Source organism: Hevea brasiliensis, unplaced genomic scaffold (assembly GCF_030052815.1).
Source record: "Hevea brasiliensis isolate MT/VB/25A 57/8 unplaced genomic scaffold, ASM3005281v1 Scaf1, whole genome shotgun sequence".
Lineage (NCBI taxonomy): Eukaryota > Viridiplantae > Streptophyta > Magnoliopsida > Malpighiales > Euphorbiaceae > Hevea > Hevea brasiliensis.
This window is the reverse complement of record NW_026614585.1, coordinates 2,513,401-2,541,385: the sequence shown is the minus strand read 5'-3', so window position 1 is coordinate 2,541,385 and position 27,985 is coordinate 2,513,401. Positions and strand designations below refer to the sequence as shown.

The 27,985-nt window shown below is 29.9% G+C and overlaps 1 protein-coding gene across 1 annotated transcript; it reads right to left on the bottom strand.

Annotated features, from left to right (window-relative positions):
• On the bottom strand, positions 1-27,681 carry LOC110666294 (uncharacterized). Its single transcript, XM_058141442.1, has 4 exons — positions 27,408-27,681; positions 24,303-24,385; positions 24,071-24,096; positions 1-340 (listed from the first exon to the last, which is right to left on the bottom strand). Exons 1-4 carry the CDS (start codon positions 27,679-27,681, stop codon positions 1-3), a joined length of 723 nt encoding a protein of 240 aa, XP_057997425.1.
• Between the last annotated feature and the right edge of the window lie 304 nt (positions 27,682-27,985).

Below are 27,985 nucleotides of genomic sequence, written 5' to 3'. Positions count from 1 at the left end.
CTACATCTGTTGGCTAGAAAAACTTGGTGGAGGCGTTGGAGGCTTGCCCTCCTGAGCACTATGAGTGAAATTTGCCATTGTTCCACTGCCACCAGGGGGAGGTGGTGGGGCAGGTGGGGTTCCACCAAGAGGCATAGGCCTAGGACCATTTGTCATGGGAGGCTGAGGAAAGGGTAATGATCCAAGTATTGGTGGTGGAGGTGGTCTAGATCCTAGTGATAGTCCTGTTGATGGAGGTGGTGACAAAGACCTTGGCAGGGCATCGGGAGCTGTTGTGCCATTTGCGGCTGGGACAGATTGAGGATTTTTTTGCCTCTGGAGGCTTGGATTTGAAATATAACTGCAATTGCATGCAAAGTAAATATTTCAAGTCAGAGAACTGATAATAATATTCACAAATATTAAGTGTTTTCTAAGAAACCAAACTAGGGACAAATCCAATCAATGAGCAAGGTTAGTCCAAATGGATTCAACTTATGATGCAAGCCACTATCAAACTGTAGTAATCAGAGAGAGAATAAAAATACAGTTAGAAACACGATACTGAGAGTTATTCCAGGCTGCCCCATGTTTAGCAAACCACAATCAAAATAAAAAATGCAAAAATAGTGGAGAAAAAAGAAAATATCAATCGTGAATAGCTTTGAGTCAGGAATATGAGTAAAACTTTATTTATATGAGTCAAATTATTAAAAACAAATTAAATTTCAATTTTATTATAATTTACAGTACAAATTAATATACTCTCATTTGAATATGAGTAAAACTTTCTTTATTTCAATCGATAATTCTATTTGAATAATATTATACTAATAAGACAACAAATTTCTATGAAAAAATATCTTTACATATTTTATATAATTCTTATTATATTATAAATTTTACATATTTAATAAAATTAATAAAAATAAATTTATTCTCAATTTTATTATAATTCACATTGAAAAATTAATTTATTCCTATTTGATTATGAAAAAAACTTTATTTATTTATATACATAATCCTCTTTGAATATGATTATACTAATAAGGTAATGAATATGTATTAAAAAATATCCATGTCTAATTTGTATAATTCCTATTATATTTAATTTTTATATATTTAATAAAATTATTAAAAAGAATTTAATTTCAATCTTATTATAATTCACATTGAAAAATTAATTTATTTCTATTTGAATATCAGCAAAACTTTATTTATTTCTATACATAATCCAATTTCAATATAACTATACTAATAATGTAACGAATTTCTATAAAAAAAAATCCTTATATATGATTCCTATTGTATGATAATTTTTATGTATTCAATAAAATTATTAAAAATTAATTTAATTTCAATCCTATTGTAATTTACATTGCAAGTTAATTTAATTCTATATATAATCCTATTTGAATATAACTATACTAATAAGGTGATGAATTTCTATATAAAAAATATTTTTGTATATTTTGTATAATTTTATTATATTATAATTTTCACATATTTAATAAAATTATTAAAAATAAATTTAATTATAATCCTGTTATAATCCACATTGAAAAACTAATTTATTCATATATAAATATGAATAAAACTTTATTTATTACAATATATAATCCTATTTGAATATAACTATACTATCAAGGTAACAAATTTCTCTGTAAAAAATATTCTTATAAATTTTGTATAATTCCTTTAAGTTATAATTCTTACGTACTTGATTAAATTACTAAAAATAAATTTAATTTCATTCCTTTTATAATTTACATTGCAAAATTATTTTTTTTCTTATTTGAATAAAGATCTAATACATAATTCTATTTGAATATAACTAACTAATAAGGTAACAAATTTCTATATGAAAATATTCTTATATATTATGTACAATTCCTATTATATTATAATTTTTGACGTATTCAATAAAATTATTAAAATTAAATCTAATTTCTATCATATTATAATTATTAAAAATAAACTTTATACAGGAAGTTTGATCCCAATGGAACAAACACTCCTACCCTTTTATGAGAATAATTATTGATGGTAATTGGTATACTATTATAAAAAAAATAAAAAAAATAAAAAAGAAGGAGAGAAAAAATTAAAATAAAATAAAAGAGGAGAAGAAATGCTTATATATTATGTAAAAGTGCTGGTATAATGTCTTTCATTATTGGTATTTTAATTGAAAGAAATCCACTCAATAATTAAAGAAAATGAGTTTGGGGTTGATATTTTTAGAGATAATCATGAAAGGAAATGGAAGATACAAACATATAGTATCAAAATAGTCCCTTCATTTTGTGTATTTTATAATATATGCTAGCACTTGAATGTTTTCAATGTGTATTTCTCTCCCTTTTTGTGATTTAATGAAAAAAATTTAAAAAAAAAAGAAGAAAGAAAAGAAAATAAGTATACCTTATGTCTTCAAGGTTGAAATTATTCTCATGTTTTGAATCTCTTTTGCCATTTTTCTTGCTAGCCTTATTTTGAACCCTACAACCCTAAAAGTCCTTTTGATTTCTTGATTGCACTTGCTACATTAGTGAACGTAGGGATAGGAAGTTTGCTTATGGGATTTGGAATTCATTCCTCCATTCATCAAATTCCATCAATCTACATGGAGGCACTTTGACTATTGATTGTTCTAGAGTTCTATTTGAGCATGAATTTCTCTTGTGATTGATTGGTTTGAGATTTTTTGGATAATTAATTGACTTGAGGCTAAGTGGTGAAAGCATTAGTTTCCTTGCATCTTGAAAGATGGGCATATGGTTTGTTGGTATGAGTTAGAGGTGGGCTTGATTTCTCTAATAAGTGATTTTCATGAATATTTGAACAAGGCACCCCACAATTGCATTGTGTTTCTAAGTTTGCTTGAGGATAAGCAAAGATTCGAGTTAGAGGGTATTTGATAATTGCATATCATATAGTTATTTAGGTTAGATTTCATAGTCATTTTACCCTTTTTATTGATTAGTTTTAGTTAATTTTATTGGTTATTCAATTAGTTTTTCATATTGGTTAATTCTAGCTTAATTTATGAGTTTGTTCTTGTTTTGTAGGCTAAATGATGTTTTTGAAGATTTAGGAGTTAATTGCATATTTGAAGAATGAATTTCAAGCTTAAAGATGCCAAAAATAAAGTGTAAAAATTATTGAATTTAAAGGTTACCGTAAGTTGCACAAGGAGCTGCACAACCTGTGCAACTTACAAATAGAAAAATAGAGAAGTTGCTAAATCTTACTGAAAGTTGCACAACCTCTTGCATGGCTCCATGCAACTGCTTATGCAAGAATTCAGGAAACAGCTACAACTCTACTGAAATGTGCACAGGATCCTCCATAGCCTATGCAAATACTTATGCACAAATTCAAAGAGCAATTTCAGAGTTATCAAAACTTATACAACCTTTTGCATAGCTTGTGCAACCGTTAATACAAAAAATCGAAAGATTGTCAAGAGTTGCCAAAAGTTGCATAGCCTCTTGCATGGCCATGCAACTACTTATGCAATTATGCAAAAAATTTCTCAAGCTTTCTGAAATGTGCACATGGTCCTACATGTCCAAGCAAGTCCATCTTCAACCATCCTTCTCAGGCCTAATTTTGTACAAGATCCTGCATAAACACTTACCCAGTTATGCATCTTCATGCAATTCAGTTGATGTGGCAAATCATTACACACTTGCAATGACTTCATTCTAGACTATTTTTAGCCTATTTTAGGATTTTGCCAAGGGGTATAAAGCCTCCATACATCATTTTTGCTATAAGAAGAAATATCTGGAGAAAGAAGAGAGAGAAAGAGAAGCAACACACTATTTTTGTCTGGAAACCTTGGCTTCTTCTTCTGCTTCATCATTTCTTCGCATCAAACATCTGGTTTCTTCAGTTTTAGTTTTTTTTCATGATTTATTTCTTCTTTTGCTTAGAATCTCTTATATTAAATATGGATTATGAATAGTTTCTTAAGATTCTAGAGTTGGGATGTAATATTTGAGTTATGTTGTGGATTTGAACTAGATTAGTCTAGATTTTATGATTTTTATGAAGTTTAATCCATTTCTTATGTGCTTTATGACATACTTAGTGTAGGATCCCATTAAATTATATTTTTAATCCTTGGTTGAAGGACCGAAAGGAGGAAATCAAATGATAGATAATCAGAAAACTGGACTTAATTAACTTAGATCTAGAAATAAACTAAGGATTAAGAGGGTTTTATAGATTCATTAAAGATTTTAATGGGTTTTAGTCAATTTTAAACATTGTAAAAGTAGGATTTGATTAACTAAAACACTGTTTGTTTCACTCAAAAGAGATTTCAAAGGATTTTAGAATTAATCTCCTTTAAATTCATAAATTTTATGAATCGAGCTAGCTATGGAAAATTTCAAATTGATTTGAATATGAATCTCTAACTCTAAAATCGTCTTTTTACAATAGTTGTTTGGAATTTATATCTAAAGTGCTTAGTTAACTTCATTTTGCCAAATTTTATTCAGTAAATCTTATTTTCTTTATTTAGTCAATTATTAAATTAGGCATTTATTGCATTGAGCTTTGCATTTTCATATTTTAAATTTCAAATTCTCAAATTCTTTTATTTGTTTGATTATATTACAATTTTAATATACTTTATTTTACATGAAAAATTCAATATATAACACAATTTTCGAGGGAATGATATTTATTTTCTATATTATTACTTAAATGACTTGTGCACTTCTAGTGAGTCCATATCGCTTAACTTTCTTCAATCCCTATGTGGTTGAGCATTTTTTTCTAGCAACGTGATCAAAGAAAATGGGAGGAGTATGGAGTTTGAGTTTGGAGTGGACAGGTGAAGCCGTGGGAAGGAGAACAGATTCATGTGGTAGGATTGGATGATATAGAGCTCACACTTGGAAATCGAAGGCTCAAAGTTAGGGTGAGTTGATGTTGCCAGTGGAAATCATGTTGAAGAAATGCTAGAAGAGAAGACATGATGGGACTCTTTTATTTATTTATTTTCTTTATCACATGGGTAATCTTGACATTTTATAAGTGATTAACACAAATTAGATCTGATTTTAACAGATGGACTAATTTATTAATAGAAGTAAGATTTGAGGACTAAATCATTACTCACACTTAAAACAGGGAATAATTGGTGGATTTTGTTATACCTCAAGGTAGGGGTGGCCATGGTCCGATTGCAAACCAGAACCAGCATGGTCAAAACTGGATTGAAATTGGTCAAAATCAAAACTGGCTTTAAAACAAACCGAAACCACCTTCCTACATTTTGGTTCATGCTTATATTTTTTTAAAAACATGAATCGAATCAAACCAGCAGTTTAAATTAAAAATTATATAAAAAAAACTCTATAAATAGCCCACCCCACCTATAATTCATTTGTACAAATCTTAAATTTTGTATACATTTATTCTCTACACTCTCTTTAATTCTCAATACTGTTTCAATTTTTCTCAAATTCTTCAGAAAATTATTTGTTGTAAAATCCTCACTTTAGCTAATCCGTACAGTTTACTGTTCCGGTGACCAGTGTCGGCCCAGATAGCTAGAACGTCCGGAAAATATTTAAACTAAAGTGAGGAACCATAATTAACTCAAATATTAATAAGAAAAATTTAGGAAAAATTTTAGAAATAAAATACAACCAAGTTAAATGAGCCGGTGCCCTAGCGATGGGTAACCTAGTGAGAAGTTGCGATTCTCGCAACTAGGAGCCCTAGACCCGGGGGAAAAATTATAAAATAATTTCTGGAACTCCAGAGAAGGGTTATTGAGGTTCTTATGGCATTAGAATGCTAAGAAAATACTTAGAAAAAATTTTCAATCGGTACAGACAATTTTGGCTCGTTAAGCCAAACGGAGGGCATTTTGGTCATTTCGCCTTCAGGGGTGATTTTTGGCTGACTTGTCCAGTTAAGTAAATAATTATTATGACATAAAATGTGAATAAATATTACTAAAAATTGAATTGAAAATGAGTAGAAAAGAAAAGAAAAAAAATGAATTAAATGGGAATTTATGACATCACATGATGTCATTAGTGTGCCTTCACCCAACCTAATATTGACACATGGCATAACTATATTTAAAAGAGACAAATGGGCTGAAAAATGAGAGAAAAACCAGATTTCTCATTTCTTCTTTCTTCCTTGCCGTAAACCATTCCTTCCCTAACCTCCATGGACAAGCTTTTTCAAGATTGATTTTCCCTAGCTTCCACACCATAAAAAGCCCTAGTTGTCTTCACAAAAAATTCACCCCACACCTTGAGGAAGCTTTGGGCAGCAAAATTTTGAAGAAAAATTAAAGTTTTGGTTGGCTTGGATTTGAGCTAAAAGAGGTTAGTGACTTAAACTTATGTTTCTCTTCAAATTTATGTTGAGTAAGTATAAATGAGTGTAAATTACAAAGAAAAATTGTTGAATACCAATTGTATGTAAACCCTAAATTTTTGGCAGCCATGGTTAGGGTTTGTTTATGATGATTTAATGAAGTTAAAAGGTTATTATGGCTGCCCTTAATGTGCATTTTGTAAGTGGATTGAAGAAATGCAATGAAAATGCATGAATGGTAATGTTTGAGTTAGGGTTTGGGGTGGAGAAATGGGACTTTGACCATGTGATGATGAAAATGGGTATTAATGGTCAATTAGTGACCATTTAGTTCTGTTTAAACCAAAAATGAAGTGTGTTGAGTGATGGGATTTAGGTTTAGTGTAGCTGCCCTAGGTGACCTGCAGAATTGGACATGAGTCCAACAGGTTTGGGCAGCCATAACTTGAATTGTAGAGGTTCAATTGGTGTTTGGACAATTGGACATGAAACTAGACACATAATGGCACAACTTTGGTGAAGAAACCATGCCCATAAGACCAAACCAAGTGGACCAAAAGCTTGCCCCAATCCGGGTGACCTGCAGTCTGTTTCTGCAGAATGACCAAATGAACAGTGTTTGGTCATTTGGCCATAACTCAGTGTAGAATGGTCCAATTGACCTGAAATTTTACCCACAACAAGCTGAGATATAGACCAACAAATTTCATGAAGAAACCTAACCCAAATTATGACCAGAACCTATTCAACAAGTGAGTTGAAGTCACTGTTCACTTCACTGTAGATATGGTCAGTCCAGAAAAATTTTAATCCGGCCAGTTGTGGTTTTTGGAGCATAACTTGAGCTACAAAACTCCAAATGGAGTGATTTAAGAAAGGAAATTTAACTAGACAAAATAAGGAACAACTTTCATGTTTATCATTTTTCCAAATTCGCACTGCAACAGTAACTAATAAAACAGTAAACCCAAAGCTTAAAAACTGAAAATTCTGTCTAATTCACATTAAGCTTAGAGATGGTATTGGCAACCAATACCAACAAGTTTAAAATGCAAAATGTGGTATGTTGATAATATTTAAACTAATTTACCTATTGCCAATGCAAAAGTCAACATTTTGGTTGACCAATGAAATGAATAGTAATAATAAAAATTCAATTTCAAAGAATTACATAAATAAAAAGTGTTAAATGCCCTAGTAGGCCTAATGTGATTGGTTTGGATAGGTTGGCATGCCAATAGGGTTCTGTTAGCAGTACTGCATATGACTTCATGCCATTCTGTATTTCATGGCTTTCCATACCATTCTGTGACATAATAGCCTTTGGCTATGATATTGAGTTGTTATGCTCGGGTTTAATCCCCGATAATTATTACAGCTTATTAGCTGTTCTGTTGCACACCGGGAGACACTATGTGACCGATGGTGTAATGGTCCGAGGTACTTAGTACCCAGTACCAGTTTACCCATTTATCCAGTCCAGTCAACTAGTATAGGTTACTCGAGCAATATTAATAAATCTTACCAAACTTTAATCGAATAATATTGCAATAAATATTTGAAATTAAGTCTACCAAAAATGTAAACATACATTCTGCATACATGTTATTATTTTATTTTATTTTATTTTATATTGTCACCACTAAGCAGAATTGCTTAGCGCGTCGCTTTTGCCACGCCAGCAGTCTGAGATATAGCCGGGAGTCCAGCAGACCTCATACAGGGTGAGTTTTCATATCTACACTCAGAGTTCAAAGTCACCTCACAAATTGCAGTGCATTGGTAGGACATTGGGCTACCTAAGTCTTTTGTATTTGCAAACTTTTGTTATGTATATTATAAACTCATGTAATCATTTTTTTTGCTATAATTACCTATGAGTTGTGTTCAGAAATAAATATGAGTATTTCTCATTGAATTGGGTGTGATATGAGATGAATGTGAATTTTGAGATACTGAATTGATTTGAGAAATTGTTGAAAAATGTTGGTGATTGACTGAGATTGAGATTATAATTATATTGGAAGTGTTTTTAAACAGGTTCAGAAGAACTGTTTTCCAATTTATAGCCGGCACTCTGCCGGATTTTCTATAAAATTTACGGGAAAATTTAGATTTATCAAAAATTATAAATAAATGAATAAAAAGGGATTAATTGAAATTGAAACATGAATTGGTGTTCCGACACACTGAGTGGCATAACTTGCTCGGCTACACTGTAGACAGGTAAGGGGTGTCATATTTTTTATACTTTCTTTAATCCTCAATACTCTCTCGATTTCTCTACGTCATTATTTTATATTCACTGAAATTTTCAATACTATCTTATTACTCTATTATTATTTATACTTTCAATAAAATTTTCAATGCTCTCTATTTTAATTTTTTTTTTCTCTTTTACATTGTTTTTAATTATCATATTTTATCATATGATTTTTAGAAGAAGGATAAGTAGTTTAAATCTCAAGAGGATATATATATATATAGGCAACTTAATATTTACAAAATTAAATTCATGCACTTTTTTTAAAAAAATTTTTAAGAAAAAATTAATTTCTTCTTTTTTTATTTTTCTAATTTTTTAATTGAGTCCAAGCATTTTCTTATTAAATTTTTCTTAAAGATAAATTAATTTCATTCTTTATTTTATTTTATTTTAATTGAAGAAATGTAAGAAAATAAAAATATTTTTACAAATATAATTTTAATTCCAGCAAAAGTTTTCTCTAATTTTTTGTCCAAACCACCCCAGACCACTTCAAATCACCCTCAAACCGCTCTTCAAATTATCTTGAACCACCCTTTTCTAATCGATCTTTAAACCATTTAAATTATGACTTCAGGGACCATCTCTCGAACCATCTTATAATGATTTGGTTCAAATTCATGATTTTATTGAATTAGAATCGATAATTTAGGAACTGTAATCAGCGATTCCTGAATCGTAACTATTCTTACTCAAGGACTTGACTATAAATTATCCTTAAATTTAAATCTGTAAAATGCGACAGTAATTCCTAAAAAGGAAGCCCCACCATTTTTTTTTTCATATTCTGACAAAAACTGTTTTTAATTAAAAATATTACTATGTCAGCAAAATGAGACGGATTTAGAAAACACTCTTGTTAACTATAGAAGTTACATGATATCTTTATTACGAAACAAATATGAGGTTTTTTTTTTTAATGTTTTATCCATTTTAAATTATATTATGCTTTAGCATGAATTTTATGCTTACTTTTAAAATAAAATAATTTTTTCGTTAAAAAAAATCTTAAATTTGAGCATCTTATTTCATAAAACTTTTGTAAAATGACGTTTTTATAAATTAATTAATATTATGAAAATATATCAAATTAATAGAAAATTGTGACATTTTTTAGAAAAATAAAAATATATAATATATATATATATATATATATATATATATATATATATATATATATATATATATATATATATATATATATATATATATTTTACAATCAATTTAACACAATATTATTTTAAATTGAAAATATTTAGTTTCTCAAAAATTTTTTATTTTCATTTATGACACTAAAATATTAATGTTGATGGTACCCATACAAATATTAATTTTGAAACAATATACTAAATTATTTTTGGAAACAAATCTTAAAAATATTTAATTAAATCATATTAATTATTAAATAAATTTGTTAAATTTTATTATTTGTCTAAACATCTTCTTTAATTAAAGCAAATCAAATTAAAAATTATTAGTTGAATTTTTATGGACTTAAGTGTATTAAATCTATTAAAAATTAGAAATTCATAAGAATTCAATTCAATTATTTTTTTAAAAATTTTTTATGTTTGTAAACATTATAACTTCCTTTAGAATAAATTATATGTAAAAAAAGAATTAAATTGAATTCTCACACAATCATATAATTTTTTAGCCTGATTACATTCTTTTAAAATAAGTTCTTTATTAAGTTAAGAGAATTGAGATCATATTTGGTATGACGTAATTAAAATTGTAATATAATCATAATTACACTTTATATGTATATGATTATGATGTTAAAAAGTTTGATATAATGGAATGACAGTTACATAATGTAATTAATTATACTTAAAATAATGTGTATATATATATATATATATAGATAGATATATATATATATATATATATATATATATATATATATATATATATATATATATATATATATATATATATATAAAGAGCAAGGAGGTACTCCAAAAAAAAATGACACACAACACTTTTCTTGAAAAACTTGCCACATGTCACCTTTTATAAATATTTTCTTTTATACTAATTATTATTTAATTTTTTAAAATTTTTTTAATTATCATTATTATTTACAATACTACTTTAATATTTATGATTTAAATTATTATTTCTTTTAAAATTTAATTTTTAAAAATTAAGACCTTTTGTAGTTAAATGCAATATTTAAAAATTATTTATATTTTTTTATAAATACTAATTATTATTTAATTTTTTTAATTTCTCTTTTAATTATCATTATTATTTACAATACTACCTTAATACTTACTATTTAAATTATTTTTTTAAATTTGATTTTTAAAAATTAAGATATTTTATGATTAAATGTAATATTTAAAATTATTTATAATAAATTCATTTATGCAAAAATATTATTTGCCATATGTTACCCTCAATAATAATAATAATAATTGTAACACCCTCACTTTAGCTAGTCTGTGCATTCGACTGTTCCGGTGATTAATGTCAGTCCGGATAGTCAGAATGTCTGGAATTATATGTAAACTAGAGTGAGGAGTTATAAATAATCCAAATAATGGTAAGAAAAAATTAAGGACAAATTTTAGAAATGAAATACAACAAAGTTAAATGAGCCGGTGCCCCGGTGATGGGTGACCCTAACGGGAAGTTGCGGTCTTCACAGCTAGTAGCCCTAAACTTGAGGGAAATTCCGTGAAATAATTTCTGGGATGCCAGAGAATGGTTACAGCGCCCTAGGTGGCATTAGAATGCTAAGAAAGGCTAGGAGAATTTTTAAGATTGGTACAAACAATTTTAGCTCATTAAGCTAAACGAATGGCATTTTGATCATTTTGCCTTTGGAGACGATTTTTTGACCGACTTGTCCATTTAAGTGGGTGAATTATATGACATAAAATATTAATTAATATTTGTGAGAAAATAATTAAAATGAGTAAATAAGAAAAAAAAAGAAAAGAAAATGAGATAAAATGCAAATTATGACCTCATTATGATGTCATTAAAAAGCTAACACCAATCACATTTAAATAAGCCCTCCTAAAACAAGTAAAAAGAGATAATTGAGACAAAAATAAAAATAATTGCAGCTTCATCTTCTTAACTAGCCGGCACACCTTTCTCTCAACCTCCATGAGTGTTGTTTCATCTCTCTCTTCCATTCCCATGAATTCTCACCACTAAACCCTAGACTCCATTAAAACTTGTTTACACCTCTTGGGGAAGTGTTTGGCTGCCAAGAATTGAAGAGAAAGTGAAGTTTAAGCTTGGGAAAATTCTGCTCAAAAAGGTTAGTGCTACTACTCTTTAATTTCTCTTTAGATTTCATGTTAGAAGCATGAATTAACTTAGAATTTGAAAGAATTGAAAGAAAATATCCATGTATGAGCCACTTCCATTTTTGGCAGCCATGAATTAGGAAAAAGATTGATGAGTTTTGATGCAATTAAAGATGTTTATGGGTGGCTTTGATGGTGATTATGAGACTTTGAACATAAATTGATTTGTGTGAAGTAGGATTTGAATATTTGAGAATTAGGGTTTGAGGCATGAAGTTAGGGTTTTGCTTATGTATTGGTGAATGGAAGTCCTAATAGTCAATTAGTAACCATTTGGTTGTGTTTGATGAGGAATTGAAGTGAATTATGGCTTTGGATTTGAGGTTGGATATACTGCCTCATAGGACCTGCAGGGCTAGATATGAGTCTAGCAAGTTTGGGCAACTGTAACTTGAGAGGTATAGGTTTAATTGGTACAAGGCCAATTAGACATGAAACTATACACATAATGGCACAACTTTGATGAAGAAACCTTGCCCATAAAACAAACTTAGAATACCCTAAAAATTGACTAAATCTGGGTAACCAACCTGCTGGTCCTGGAAATTGACCAAATGAACTCAGTGTAGAAATGTCCAAATGACCTAAATTTTATATCAATAGAAAGCTTAGACAATTTAGAACAACTTTCATGTGGAATACAAACTCAAATTCTAGACTTAACCAAATGAAATTGCTAGCCAAAGTTGAGCTACCAAATCTAGCAAAACCATTACTGACTAGAATTTTGGGTACAGGTCAATCCGGCCAGTTATGGTAAAATGGCCATAACTTGAGCTACAAAACTCCAAATGGAGTGATTCAAAAAGGGAATTAAAGAAGACACAGTAAGAAACAACTTTCATGAAGAAAGTTTTATCAAATTTTTATTGTAGCTAGGTCCAATAGAATAGTAAATTTAGACCTCAAATTCTAAAAATTTGAAAATAAAACCTAGGAGGCTAAGAATTGAGTTTGGCAATTAATGCCAACAAAAATAAAATACAAAATGTGGTATCTTGGTGAACTTAGGCTTAACAAATCTATTATGAATTAAAAAAACAACCTTTAAAGGGAAATGGTCAAGTGAATAGTAACCCCAAAGACATAAGAAATAATAATAGAAATTAATACTTTGCATAATTAATAGTATATGAGAAACAAGAATAATATTTTGAGTATAATGGTTTATGAAAACCATTGCTGTGAATTGTGATGAATATGAATGATATAATGAATGTATACATTATGATGAAGGCAAAATTTATGTAGAAATGTATTTTAATAAATTTATACTTCTGTTAAGAATAAAATTGAAATGTTATAAATTATAATTGGAATTTATCATGAAATAATGAAATTATAAAACACAATATATTAACATTTAATGGTATTTATGTACCCATGTATTGCCTAGACACGTGTGTCAGATTGAATAGATTGGCATGCCAACAGGGTATTATTTTAGCAGTACTGCATAAGGCTTTATGCCTGTATTTATGGCTTTATGCCCACACTCATGGCTTTTATGCCCGATTACTTTGTTATCATGGCTTTTAGCCATACTGATATATTATCATGGCTTTTTAGCCATACTAACTGCATACGTGGTTAACATACTGAGCTTACACATCTCATGGTATGACTGCCAGAAACACTGCGGTGTCCAGTGCCAATGACCCGTTATCCAGTTTAGTCAGTCTGTCATAGGTTACTTGGGCAGTGAAATAAATTAAGAATATTAGAAAATTAAAATATTAGAAATTAAATAAATGAGTTAGAAAGATTTGGAATAAATTAAATTAGCTCTAAGAAAATCATTTATTTGAAAGACCCGAAATGAGCTAGATTAATTTTAAAATTTATCTATTATGAAATAACTTTAAGAATTTTAATTATTATGAAATGATCTAAGATAACCGAGGAAATATTGAGAAAGTGATAAAAAGATTAGCAAAGAAATTATAACTTCAATCAACATTACAAATACACTTTTTCCCAATAACATAAAGTTAAAAATAATATTCTTAGAATTTATGGAGATTGTATATTATTACCATGAATTTAGGAATTAAGCGCTTCCGAAGAGGAATAAATTAGAACAAAAGATAGTTGGTATTAGAAGTATTATATTAAATTAGATTAAATTCTAGAGTATCCAAATTATGATCCATTTCTTTCTTTATTTGTATATATTATTTTTTTGTTATATTATTACACCACTAAGCAGCAATGCTTAGCGCGATAGATTTGTTTCCTTGTGCAGGTACTGAAGATAGAACCCAGTGGATATTTGACTAGGATTTTTGGAGTCCAGATATGCAGAAGTGTCAGAAGTATTCAAGGTTGTCACCTCCTCAGCAATGCATGTAGATAGGGCTCACATTAGTCATTTTATGTATTTTATATATTATAAATATTTCTTATGTTGTAATGTAAACTAGAAAATCATAATTAATATTTATATGTTGTAAATTAATAAATTGACTATTTCATCTGAAATTAATTTGTATATTATATAATTTGAGAATTTTTACGTATAAATTGAGTATGAATGGAAAGTGCATGGATTTGAATATGGAATTGAAATATATGGATGATATTCAGTATGGATGAGATTTTATTGTGAAAATATTATTAATTTTCAAGCGGGTGAATAATGAAATACGTCAAATGGTAATAGAAACAGGGGAAACTCTGCTTATTTCTCCTTAGAAAAATAATTAGTATTAAAATATAACGAGAACAAATTATTATAAGAATAAAGTAAGATAAGATAGGGTGCTCCGGCACCGAGTGTGATATGTCTTGCTCGGCTACACTGTAGATGGATGAAGGGTGTTACAATAATAATAATAATAATAATAATAATAATAATAATAATAATAATAATAATAATAATAATAATAATAATAATAATAATAATAATAAAAGGTTATTGATGGCTATTAGTTTAAAGAAAATTGACCATTAATTTGTGATATTATAATCAATCATAAATATTCTCTTTTATACTATTATTATTTAATTTTTTTTATTTCTCTTTTAATTATTATTATTATTTATAGTATTACCTTAACATTTATTATTCAAATTATTATTTTCTTTCAAATTTAATTTTTAAAAATTAAGATCTTTTATGATCTAATACAATATTTAAAAAATATTTACATTATTTTTATAAATTCATTTATGTAAAAATATTATTTGCCACATGTTACTCTCCATAATAATAATAATAATAAAAGGTCATTGATGGCCATTAATTTAAATAAAATTGACCATTAATTTATGATATCATAATTAACTATCATATAATTTAATTAACATTAAATTATTTCATATCTTTAATAAATATTTTTGTTATATTATTATATTTTCTATTATTTTTATTATAAAATCTTTATTAAAAAATGTGAGAGACAAAAAGTGTAGTCTACGTAAAAGGTTATAAAAATAAAAAATAGATATTTAACTTATTTATAATTACTGTATATTATTTTTTATGTTAATAATTTAATATTCTTTTTATTTCACTTTTCTAATATTAATTAATGCTTATTATTATTATTATTATTGTTGTTGTTGTTGTTGTTGTTGTTGTTGTTGTTGTTATTATGGCTAACTTATGGCCATTTAATTGAAATTGCTAAGTAAATAGGAAATATTTTACTATTATAAAAATTGAATTTTAATGCTTTTATTATCATTTTTCAATTAAATAATATTTAATTATAAATTAATTTTTTATTTAAATAGTTTTCATTTTTTTTTATATATAGTATGTCATATGAGATATGTGATACACATTAAACACTCAACTCTCACCAAGTATTTTTATTTCACCTAAATGCACTCGAATCTTTTTTTATTTACTTATTTTTTTATTATTTCTTTCAAAAGTTATTAGTTATCATTTTCAAAATTTATTTTATTTAAATGTATTTAATTAATGTGCATTTAATTATTATTCTTTTATAAATTTCTTATTTAATATTTCTTAAACTTTTGAATATTTTATTTCATTATAATTATATATCTATTGCAATTATAACTAATATTTTGATTATTCATATTTTATTATCATTAATTTTTAATAGAATTATTTTTAAACTTTAATTATATATATATATATATATATATATATATATATATATATATATATATATTTATGCATAAATTATCTCTCAACTATACTTTTATATAGAAGTAGAATTTTAAAGATAAATTGTAAATATGATTGGATCGAAAATTTAGTTACAAATAAAGATGATTAAAAAAAATTAAAGTTACAACATTAAAATGATGAAATCTGTCTTTTGAAAAATAGTATATATTTTTAATATTTATTATATTAATAGAAAATGATGATATTTTAAAATTTTAATTTTTATGAAATGTATTATATTACATTATAAATTTATATTAAGTGATAACCATTTTTGTCAAAGAATTATTTTATAAAAAATATATCAGATTAATAAAAGAAATTTATGACATAAAATAAATACATTTCATAAAAATTAAAATTTTAAAATATCATCATTTTCTATTAATATAATAAATATTAAAAATATATACAATTTTTCAAAAGAAAAATCCCATAACTTTGATATTATAACTTTGGTTTTTTTAATCATATGTACTTATAGCAAAATTTTTTATATAATCATATTTGAAATCTATTTTTAAAATTCTACTTCTATATAAAAATATAATTGAGAGATAATTTATGTATAAAAATTTATATTTAATTAAATTTTAAAAATAATTATGTTAAAAATTAATAGTAATAAAATATAGATAATTAAAATATTATTTATAATTGCATTCGATATATAATTATAATGAAATAAAATATCAAAAATTTTAAGGAATACTAAATAAGAAATTTATAAAAAAATTAATAATTAAACAGAGCAAATCATAAAAAGATTTGAGAGCACTTAGGTGAAATAAAATATTTGATGAGATGAAAGTATTTGATATGCATCAAATGTCTTATATGACATATTATATATAGATAAATAAATGGAAAACATTTAAATAAAATTTTAATTTTATAATTAAATATTATTTAATTGAAAAAGGTAGTAAAAACATTCAAATTTAATTTTTATAATAGTAAAATATTTTCCATTTACTTGGCTATTTCAATTTAATAGCCATAAGTTGGCCATAACGATATAATAATAAAGATTAATTAATCTTAAGAAAGTGAAATAAAAAAATATTAAATTATTAATATAAAAAATAAAACATACTAATTATAAATAAGTCAAATCTTTATATTTTATTTATATAACTTTATATTTTATTTTTATAACTTTTTATATAAACTTTAATTGTTATTTTTTTAAATTAATACTTGTGACCTTTTTTATTGTTTTTGTTACTGTTGTTGTCAACTTTTAAATTATTTTTTATTTTAAATTATTATTATTATTATTATTATTATTATTATTATTATTATTATTATTATTATTATTATGAAGAGTGACATGTGATAATATTTTTATATAAATGAATTTATAAAAAAATAATATAAATAATTTTTAAATATTACATTTAATAAAAAAGTCTTAATTTTTAAACATTAAATTTAAAGAAAATAATAATTTAAATATTAAATGTTAAAGTAATATTATAAATAATAATGATAATTAAAAGAGAAATAAAAAATAATTAAATAATAATTAGTATAACAAAATTATTTATAGAAGGTGACACGTGGAAAGCTCTTAAAAAAAAGTGTCACGTGGCATTCACTTGTGAATACTTTCATGCTTTATATATAGATATAGATTTAGTTTTCTTTTATTTTTCTTTTAATTATCATTATTGTTTACAATAGTACATTAATATTTATGATTTAAATTATTATTTTCTTTTAAATTTAATTTTTAAAAATTAAGACTTTTTGTAATTAAATATAATATTTAAAAATTATTAATATATTTTATAAAAACTAATTATTATTTAATTTTTTTATTTCTCTTTTAATTATTATTATTTATAATAGTATCTTAACATTTATGATTTAAATTATTATTTTCTTTAAATTTTGATTTTAAAAAATTAATACCTTTTGTGATTAAATATAATATTTAAAAATTATTTATATTATTTTTTTTATAAATTTATTTATGCAAAAATATTATTTGTCACATGTTACCTTTCATAATAATAATAATAATAATAATAATAATAATAATAATAAAAGGTCATTGATGACCATTAATTTAAAAAAAATTGACCATTAATTTGTTATCTAATAATCAATCATAAATATTCCTCTTTATACTAATTATTATTTAATTTTTTATTTTCCTTTTTATTATCATTATTATTTACAATACTACCTTAACATTTATGATTTAAATTAATATTTTCTTTGAAATTTATTTTTTAAAAATTAAGAAATTTTGTAATTAAATATTATAACACCCCTCACCCGTCTACAATGTAGCCGAGCAAGGCATGCTACACGGCCTGCCGGAGCACCTGATCTTATCTGATTTCATTACAGTTCTTGATTTATTTATTCAAAAACTTTATTTAAGGTTTAGGCTATTTTTACTTTTATCAAAATCTAACTAATTTGGAAATTTCAAAAATTTTAACGATAATCCGACAACGTGCCGACTGTAATTTGGACTAACAGTTCCTCTGAACCTGATAAAAACAATTTCAATATATACTCAATTTCTCAAACTTAATAATCTAAAAAATTTTCAAACATAATGTATTTCAATACAGCATCCAGATTTCTCAGAAATCTCATCAGATTTTCAACATCTCAATATTCACAAGTACAATCTCATTATAACTCAAATTCAATTCACATATTAAAATACTTACTTTGAATAGCTTCCATAATTCATAGGTTAATTACATGAGTTTATTTTGTACAAGATATACAAATAATTTACAATGTGCTAGGAATGAACAATATACATAACATGTATAAAATGAGCCCTATCTACATACATTGCTGAGGAGATGACAATCTTGAACTCTTCTCGACACTTCGCAGATCCGACTCCAAAAATCTCGCTGATACCATCGGTTTTACCTTCAAGATTACATGAGGAAGCAATTCCATCGCGCTAAGCATTTCTGCTTAGTGGTGCAATAGTATAACAAGAAATAATATATACAATTAAAGAAAGAAATAAATCATAATTTGGATACTCAAGAATCAATTTAATTTGGTATGGTATTTCTAGTATCAACGATCTTATATACTAGTTTGTTCCTCTTTGGAAGTGCTTAGTTTATAACTTTTCAGTAATACTACCCAGTATACAAATTATTCTAACTGTATTGTATTTCAAGTCTCTACAGTTCTGTAATTTATATTTTTGTTATGTTTCTTTTGCTAATCTCCTTTACTCATTCATTCAATACTTAATTTAATTGTACTGAAATTTCATTATACTTAACTTAACTTAGCTTCTTGAATTGAATAACGTTTTAAATGACTGCCCATATAGCCTATACACTGACCAGACTGGATAAACGGATATACTAGCACTGGGTACCAAGTACCTCGGGCCGTCACACCATCGGTCACAAAGTATCTCCCGGTGTGCAAACAGTGTGGCTAAAAAGCCATATAATCAATCAGGCATTAAGCCGAGTATAATAACATAAACTGTATAGCCACAGGCTATTAAAATTATAGTATGGCAAAATAAGCCTTAAAACACAGTATAACGTAAAGTCATTTACAGAATAGCTGTCAGAATCCTATTGGCATGCCAACCCATCCAAACTAGTCAACTAGGCAAATTAGGGCATATTACAATATTACATATTTAATTCTTTATTCATAGGGTTTATACATCTTTATGCCTTTCACTGGTCAATAAAATTATTGACCTTTTTATGCATCATGGATAGGTTGATTCTAGCATCAACATGTCACAATTTACAATTCAATATGTTGTCAATATAATGCAATTTACCCTTTTCACAAGTTGGCATTCATTGCCAAATCACTTCAAGCATCATTTTATGTAATTACCAATTTTCAATTTTAGTGAGCTAGATTGATCTAGCATAAAGTCCTATTTCCCTTGGTTTTTAGCTTTTGGTCAAAGAAGCAAAATTGTAGCTCTATGTCTTATTGCACGCAGGGAAAAATTTCAGGTCATTCCGAGTTGTATAGACCAAGTTATGGTCAATTTACTAAAACGGGATAGATTGCACCTTTTGTTCAAAATTTGGTCAATTTCTCAATTTTTGTGTGCTAGATTTATCTAGCTTAAAGTCCTATTTCTCTTGGTACTATTCCCTTCAGTTCATTTCATTAGTCAACCTATAATGTTGACCCTTGATGCACTCTACGTGAGTCAATTCTAATGTCACCAATATGTCACATTTTATAGCCCTTTAGTGTTGGTATATGTTACCAATTTCATTTCCAAGTGTATTGCATTTTATTGCAATTTATCGGATTTCGGTGTACTATTTTGACCTAGCCGGACGACCTAGTTCCCTCGATTTTCGGGTTTCGGTCCAAACTACAAACTTGTAGGTCTATGTCTTATGGAACGCGGGGCAAAATCTCAGGTCATTCTGAGTTATGTAGACCAAGTTATGGTCATTTTACTATTGCTAGTCAAAATGTATCAAAATTAGTCACTTTAGGTCATTTTAGGTCATTTTAGGTTCGGCCAGTTTTTGGACCCGAAATTGTGCAAGCTTTTTGACTTGCTTATGGTCATTTCTGGGCTTGGGTGTCTTCATAAGACTTGTAGATATAGGTCTTAACTATTCATGGTCAAAATTTCAGGTCAATTGGACCTGTTTTGAGTGAGTTATGGCCTAAACACTAACTGCTGCCCAAATGGTCAGTTTTCAGGCCTTAAATGCACTAATCCAGATTTGGTCACTTTTTAAGGTCAGTTTCTAGGCAGAATTTTGGCAACATTTCTACATGAAAGTTGGCCTATTTGGTGTCTAGTTTCACCCCATATTGGCCTCATACCAATTGGGTTCACGGTTTGGCACTTATGGCCTAATTTAGGTGCTGCCTTCAATACACAACCTGCACAAAGCTCATACACTCCCAATTTAATGTTCCTTCTCCTCCTCATTACTACAATATTCAATCAACAACACTTCTACACATATATTGTACACAATTTCAGTAACAATTCTGGGCAGAATGTTCAAGTGCTCAATGCACACACTTCATCATTAAATTCAACATTCACTTCCACCAAAATTCAACATACTTCAATGTTAATATTACACATATACTTCAACATATTCATACTTCAATATCACTTACACTTACTGTCCACAATTTAACATTAACATATATCATTAATAACCACATGTTCACACACAAATTCATGCTATTAGGGGCCGCCAAACTTGGCAGTTTGCTCAAGGCATCAAAGTTCCATTTCACACCCTTAATTCAAACACTACATGCACATACTTAGATTTTAACTTACCACATCCTCCATTTGAGTTAATCAACCATAATTTCCATTCATTAAATATAAGAATAAGTCACTAACCATGCATTTTCATGGCTGCCAATACTAAGGTTCACCAATACTCAATCCTTTCCTCAAATTTTCTTAACAATTCAACTTACCGAAAGCTCAACACAAGGATTAGTGAAGGAAATTGGAAAGATTAAGCACTAACCTCAACTTGGGCTTGATTAAACTTCACCAAAACTCCTCTTTCTTGCTTCCTACATGCTGCCCATGATGTGTAGAACAAGTTTAATGAAGGACTCTTGAAGAATTGATGGCTTGATCATGGTAGATTAGGGCTTGAATGTGGGACGGCCATGGAGAAAGCTTGGGAGCTCCAATTCGGCCATGGGTGTGTGAGGTTGAAGATGAAGTGGTTTCTGCCACTAATGGCTTAGATAATGTCCCAAGGATTGAGTTAGTGGAGCACTAACTCTAAACTAATTGTTTAATTAGTTAAACTTTCATTATTTGCACCTTTAGCTCAATTATTTCACTATTTACATAATGTATCACCATTTAATTTTTCATGACATTTATAAAGTGTAATATCATTTATTTTTAATGGAGATTGAGGTCAAAAGATAACACTATGTGTCAAATGACCAAAACACCCCACTTCGGGTTACATTCCCGATTTTTCGGTAACACCGATTTTTGTCTGTTTCTCGATTTTTCGTTTTTCTTTGTACTAATTTATTAATTTTTCTTTGATATTTCTAGTGTCAATTACATTTCAATAAACCTTTATCTATGTCTCAAAATTAAATTCCGAGGGTTTCCCGCGTCCGGGTCGATAACGGCCTTCCCAAGTGGTCACCCATCGCCATGTGTACTGCTTAACTTAGCATCATTTTCTCTCTTTCATTTTTGTTTGATTTTTCTTGTATTTTCTTTTTATTTATTTCATCATTATATGTCTGTTCACTATCACCGAAGTGTAGTTCCAGACATCCTGACTTGCCTAGACTGTTATTTGGCCACTGGAGCAAAAGAACTTATAGAATACGTATAGTGGGGATGTTACAAATATAATATTTAAAAATTATTTATATTATTTTATAAATACTAATTATTATTTAATTTTTTATTTCTCTTTTAATTATCAATATTATTTATAATACTACCTTAATTAATATTTTTATGATTTAAATTATTATTTTTTTAAATTTAGTTTTTAAAAAATTAAGACCTTTTTATGATGAAATGTAATATTTAAAAATTATTTTTTTATTTTTTTTTATAAATTCATTTATGCAAAAATATTATTTGTTATATGTTACCCATAATAATAATAATAATAATAATAATAATAATAATAATAATAATAATAATAATAATAATAATAATAATAATAGTTTAAAATAAAAAATAATTTAAAGATAATAATAATAATAATAATAATAATAATAATAATAATAATAATAATAATAATAATAATAATAATAATAATTGTTGCAAGGTATTTTGCGGTCGCCTGGACAAAAGCTCTTCACCGAAGTGGGAAAAGTGAAGAGTCGCCACTTTAATTTTGAGGGAAATTAAAAAAAACTATTTGTGAAAATAAATTAAAAGAAACCACTTCCAAAACAGAGATTCTAGGTTCGGGGTCCATATACGGGCGGGAAAGGTGTTAGGCACCCCGCCTCGTCTCTCAAGGAGGGTAAATAGATTTAATGTTATGCTATTCTGTAAATTAAAAGGGTAATTAGGGGGGTAGGGGTAGTGATGATGTTAATCCTTTGTGCAAAATAAAGGAATGCTTGATATTTCACTTATTTTTGGGTTGCCTAGGAACACAAGTTCGTGGGACGGCCCTTTAGTGAATAAGTGTTTGAGTGAGGTTGTCTTGTGTATTAGGGTCATGTTATTTAGTTTGAATTTTGTTAAGAGAGCTCAGGTAGGGAACTTCTCCTGATCTCTAGATATATTTTATTAAGAGTTTTGAGGAGGAAATTTCGGATAAGAACTCTCCTCCGATCTCCCTATTTTAAGTTAGGTGAGAATCAGGTAAGAACTCTCCCCCAATCTCTTAGGGTGTTTGGTTTAAAATTTGATGAAGGATCTCGGATAAGAACTCTCCTCCGATCTCCGCTTTTTATTTGACTGAGGATCAGGTAAGAACTCTCCCCCGACCTCTTTGGTTCAAAAATTCAAATGAAGGATCTCGGATAAGAACTCTCCTCCGATCTTCGTGTTTTTTGTTGGAATGAGGATTGGGTAAGAACTCTTCCCGGCCTCTTAAAGTGTTCGGCTTAAAGACCTTAATGAAGGATCTCAGATAAGAACTCTCCTCCGATCTCCACATTTTGTTTAAATGAGGATCAGGTAAGAACTCTCCCCCGACCTCTTAAAGTATTCGGTTTAAGACCTTAATGAAAGAGCTCGGATGTTTGGCTTAAGACCGACCTTTTCACCGATTTCGCATGTGACTACCTTGCCTGAACCCTTTGGCTAGTTACGTTCGATCTCTCGTGGTCACCAATATGGGGTCCGGTCTTATCTCGGTTCCCACCCTATCATGCTATTTTCTGGACTCGTTTAGCCACCCGACCTCATAATTTTTCCTCAAATTCCCTATTCACTCTTTGATTATTTTCATTTATTCAAAGAAACTCCCATGTTGAGATACTGCTACCAATATTTTATCAACTTACCTACAAGTTACCCGTAACCGGGATACCTATATTTGAAGGAAATAAAAAGCTAAGAATAAATAAATAACGTAAACTGATGAATAATAAAAAAGGTAAATTCAAGAGAATAACTATCGGCCTGAAAGATCTACGTGGGGATCTTTAGGATAACTGAACTTAATGAAAATTATGAGAATAAAAGCATAAAAAGTAAAGCACGAGCGTTCGGCAAGGTGACAGTCTAGACACTTACCTGTGCGAAGTCAAGGCTATCAAACTGACTCAGGAGATCACGAATATTATTGCGTTGAAGGCTGGCGATATAGGGATCAATGCCTACTCCGAGATTGCAAAGACCAGGTTAAAATGCCGTTGGACCGAAGCGACAGAAACTGAGTCAGAATGAGATCAGGCTGAAAGAATAATGTGCTGATGTTGGGGTGATGAAGACGAGACTGAACGGAAATGGTGTAGTAGAGTAATGAAAAAACTGAAAATGAAGGATTTCAGAGTTCGAAAACTCTCTATCACTGGGGATACTCGAGAAAACTAGTTTCTAAAGTTTCTCAATTTTCATGCAAGCTTAGAATGGCAAAACAGCAAGACTAAATTAAATTTCAAAGCCTTTCCACTATAATCACCACCACCTTTTTTTGTCCGTCCCTCTACAGTATTGCATGTAGGTATTTATAGGGAACGGGTGCTCCTAATGAAGGGTCAGGATCTCCCCTTGGGGAGACGGAAGGTTTGGATTTAAAAGGACAAAATCTGATGCCTGATAATTAAAGAGAATCAAAATGGACGGTTGGGATCTCATCCAGAATATCTGTCCTTTTTCTTCCTAATCCAACAGTTCAGGATCCTTCCTTACAAGATGGATCCAAGGGCTGGGAATAAAAGGCGCCGGACCTGTCGTCTGTTTTTGATCCAAGGGCTCTGAGTTCGTCCTTGCAAGTGTGATCAACGGTGAGGATTGTGATGTACAGAACTGTCATAACTGTTTTTGGCGCCTGTCAGTAATGTGGGCGATTCTGCAAATGAGGCATACGGTGAAGATTTGATCACGTCTGCAACACTTTAACTACCTCGGCTCTGATTATGTAGAGGGTTATTGGAAATTGTCTCATCCTCTCCTTGCTTTCTGATCTCCCATTCCTTCTGATCTCTCTATTATGACCCTTTTCCGATCTCTCATATCTAGCCCCTTTCCCAATCTCTCCCATTCTTGAACCTTCCCCTGCATCCGAGCTGCCTCAGTCAAAGCATTTAATTCTTCGGTTATTGATGCATCCGCTTCGGTTTCCGTAAGTAATAAATGCTCAGGCCCCCTATATATATGCCTCAGCGGGGAATCTCTCCCACATTTTATTTCTCCTTTTTCCATGTCTCACTTCTCCTGTTCTAGTTTCTCCGGCAATAATCCTGGCCATGGCGACCGCTTTTGATCTTTTTTCGACTGTTCTCTTTGTTCCTTGACTGAAAATTTACGATCCCGGTGATCGGAGAATCATGATAACCACATCTGATGACAGTGAGAGAACCGGACTAATTTATCGATCAAGATCGAAAATATTAATCGTGTCGATCTCGAGTCGGTCTACCGTTATAATCAGTGAACTGATTTCGGGTGAGAAGACTACTAATTTCCCTCTAAATATCGGTGACCGCCTCTTGAAGTTCATTTGGCTCCTCACCACATCGAGCGTCCCGACTGCAGCTCGGTTCTGGTCGATGGCATCGACAATGACTCCTTTGATCATCATGAGAGTCATAGTCACTCTATCTGAGCTGCACATCTATCCGATGCCTATGGCTAGCTTTCTGATCAAACACATCTTTTGATTCAACCACAAGACTACGCTTTGACATAGGTCCTTACTAGGTAGGATGTAGTGCCGATCTTTAGAGATCGCCCAAATGATGTAATATGTTCTTTAAAGGTTCTTAATAATGTAATATGATCTCTTGAGATCGCCCAAATGATGTAATCTGACCTTTTGGAAATGAAATGAAATTTTATTTGGCAGTTGTCATTTAATTATTGCATTGGTTATTTTCCGATCTCTGATGTGCATATACGATCTGGTTCCTCAACTGATTTGTAACTCTGAACATCCGCCTTAGTCCGACAATCTTAGCTAGCCGATATCTTCTTATTTTATTTATGGTGTTTCTGGAATCTTCCTGCGACGTGTCAGAAAAGCGGGCAGATCTCGCTAATTGATGCGTCCCTTGGGACACTGTGAGCATTGAATGCTCAGACGGGTATAAATGGGGGAAGGGTCAGTCATTTGCTCCCTTATGTTATTTTTAGCACTTCGCGAGCGATTCCAAAATTCTCTCATTTCTTCAAGTTCTTCCGACGCCGATCACATTCCAATAAGGGTTTTGATCTTTCTCTTAGTTAAACTTCTTTCATTTCTTTGAAAATGAGCGGCGCCAAGGGTCAGAGAGCGGCGAGCCCTCCTTCTGTCCATGTCTTGTGGTCATCGAATGATGTCAAGGTGATTAGGTCGAGTGGGTGCCCTGAGCCTCCTACGACCTCTGTTTCAGCCCATGGTCAAGCGGCACCATCAAGACGAACACATTCCTCAAAGAGAGAAAATCTTCCCGTGAATGAGTTGCCGTCAATCCTCCAAGAAACCGATCTATAGTAGATTAGCCAAGAGTACAACCTTCAGACCGACTCATACGAGCTTATCAGATGCCATGGCGATCTCTGAGCCGATCACTTCTTTGAAGAAAATGATGCGATCATGATATATGAAGAGCAATTAAAAGCCGGACTCCAGTTTCCTCTTGAAAACTTCTTCAAGGACGTTCTGAAATTCCACCACGTATATATAACCCAAGTACATCCGAACTCATGGAAAATTCTGGTGGCTTTCAGAGGCTTATGCCGAGCCAAGAAGCTCGAGCCCACAGCAAAGGTTTTTGCCGAGCTGCATAGACTTACTCGTCAAAAGGATGAAGAGTATTGGTTCTTCCAAGCCAAACCACACTGTGGGCTTTTTACCGATCTCCCCTGTTCTCTGAAAAATTGGAAGAATCGCTTCTTTATTTTGAGGAGCAAGATTCTGAACGGTTTTGAGGGTTTCCCATGTAGCTGGTTGCATCTGGGCCCATCAATTCCAAAGAAGATCGCCCTGAGTAGGGAAGAAGGTGCCATGGTAATGGAATTAAAGGATTAGGCGGCCACTCAAAAGTACTCGTGCTTATATGCTATTATGGCCGAACTAAGATTGTGGCTAATGCGGATGGTCGCCAACGAAAACTATGAACTGCAGCTCTCTGACCTCGAACCCGGGACCGATATAACCTAAATCTTTAGTCTCCTGGCTTAGGTAATCTCACTAACTATTTTTCTGTGTAGAAATGGCTGGAGGCGAAGGCACAAATGAGAGCCGGAAGCGAAAAAGAGAAGTCTCCCGGAAGGTATGAGAAATGAAGATAACCGCGGCATCACAGACACCAGGGCGGGATTCAGGAGAAGTTCCAGGAGACTCGTCCTGACCTACGAGGCAACCAGTCTCAGAAGTAGAGGTGGCTCCTTCTCCCCCTCGACAAGAAGAGCCGCCACCACCTCCACCTGTTCCTTCTAGTGCAGAAGACGGGCCTTCCCAACCTACCATGAGGACCCTGTCTCGAGGTGCCCAGGTCCTTATTCATTCCTTAGAGAAGAACTGATTAGTTCGGGAGAATCCGGGCTTGGCCAAGGTTCTAGGAGCTTCCATCTGCCTCCAGGAGGATTAGAATAGGCTGACCCCAGGTAGCATTGATGATCTCCTGGCCTAGACGATGAGTTTGAGCGTAGAGAGCTTGGTGAACCAATATATAATCAGGGAAAAAGCTCATCTTCTGAGGCAGGAAATTTTAAAAGTGGTCAAGGATGCATCCTTTGCCCAAGCTCAACTTTCATCCGCCCAAGATTATATT

Bases quoted from the DNA above. Each gene is read 5' to 3' on its own strand.
- LOC110666294 (XM_058141442.1), bottom strand. From the start codon at position 27,681: ATGGTAGGTTGGGAAGGCCCGTCTTCTGCACTAGAAGGAACAGGTGGA. The intron at 24,386-27,407 runs GTTAGTGAGATT...ATCTCGGAGTAG, and splicing joins CATTTCTACACAGAAAAATA to GCATTGATCCCTATATCGCC. The intron at 24,097-24,302 runs GTAAGTGTCTAG...CTTCAAATATAG, and splicing joins ATAGCCTTGACTTCGCACAG to GTATCCCGGTTACGGGTAAC.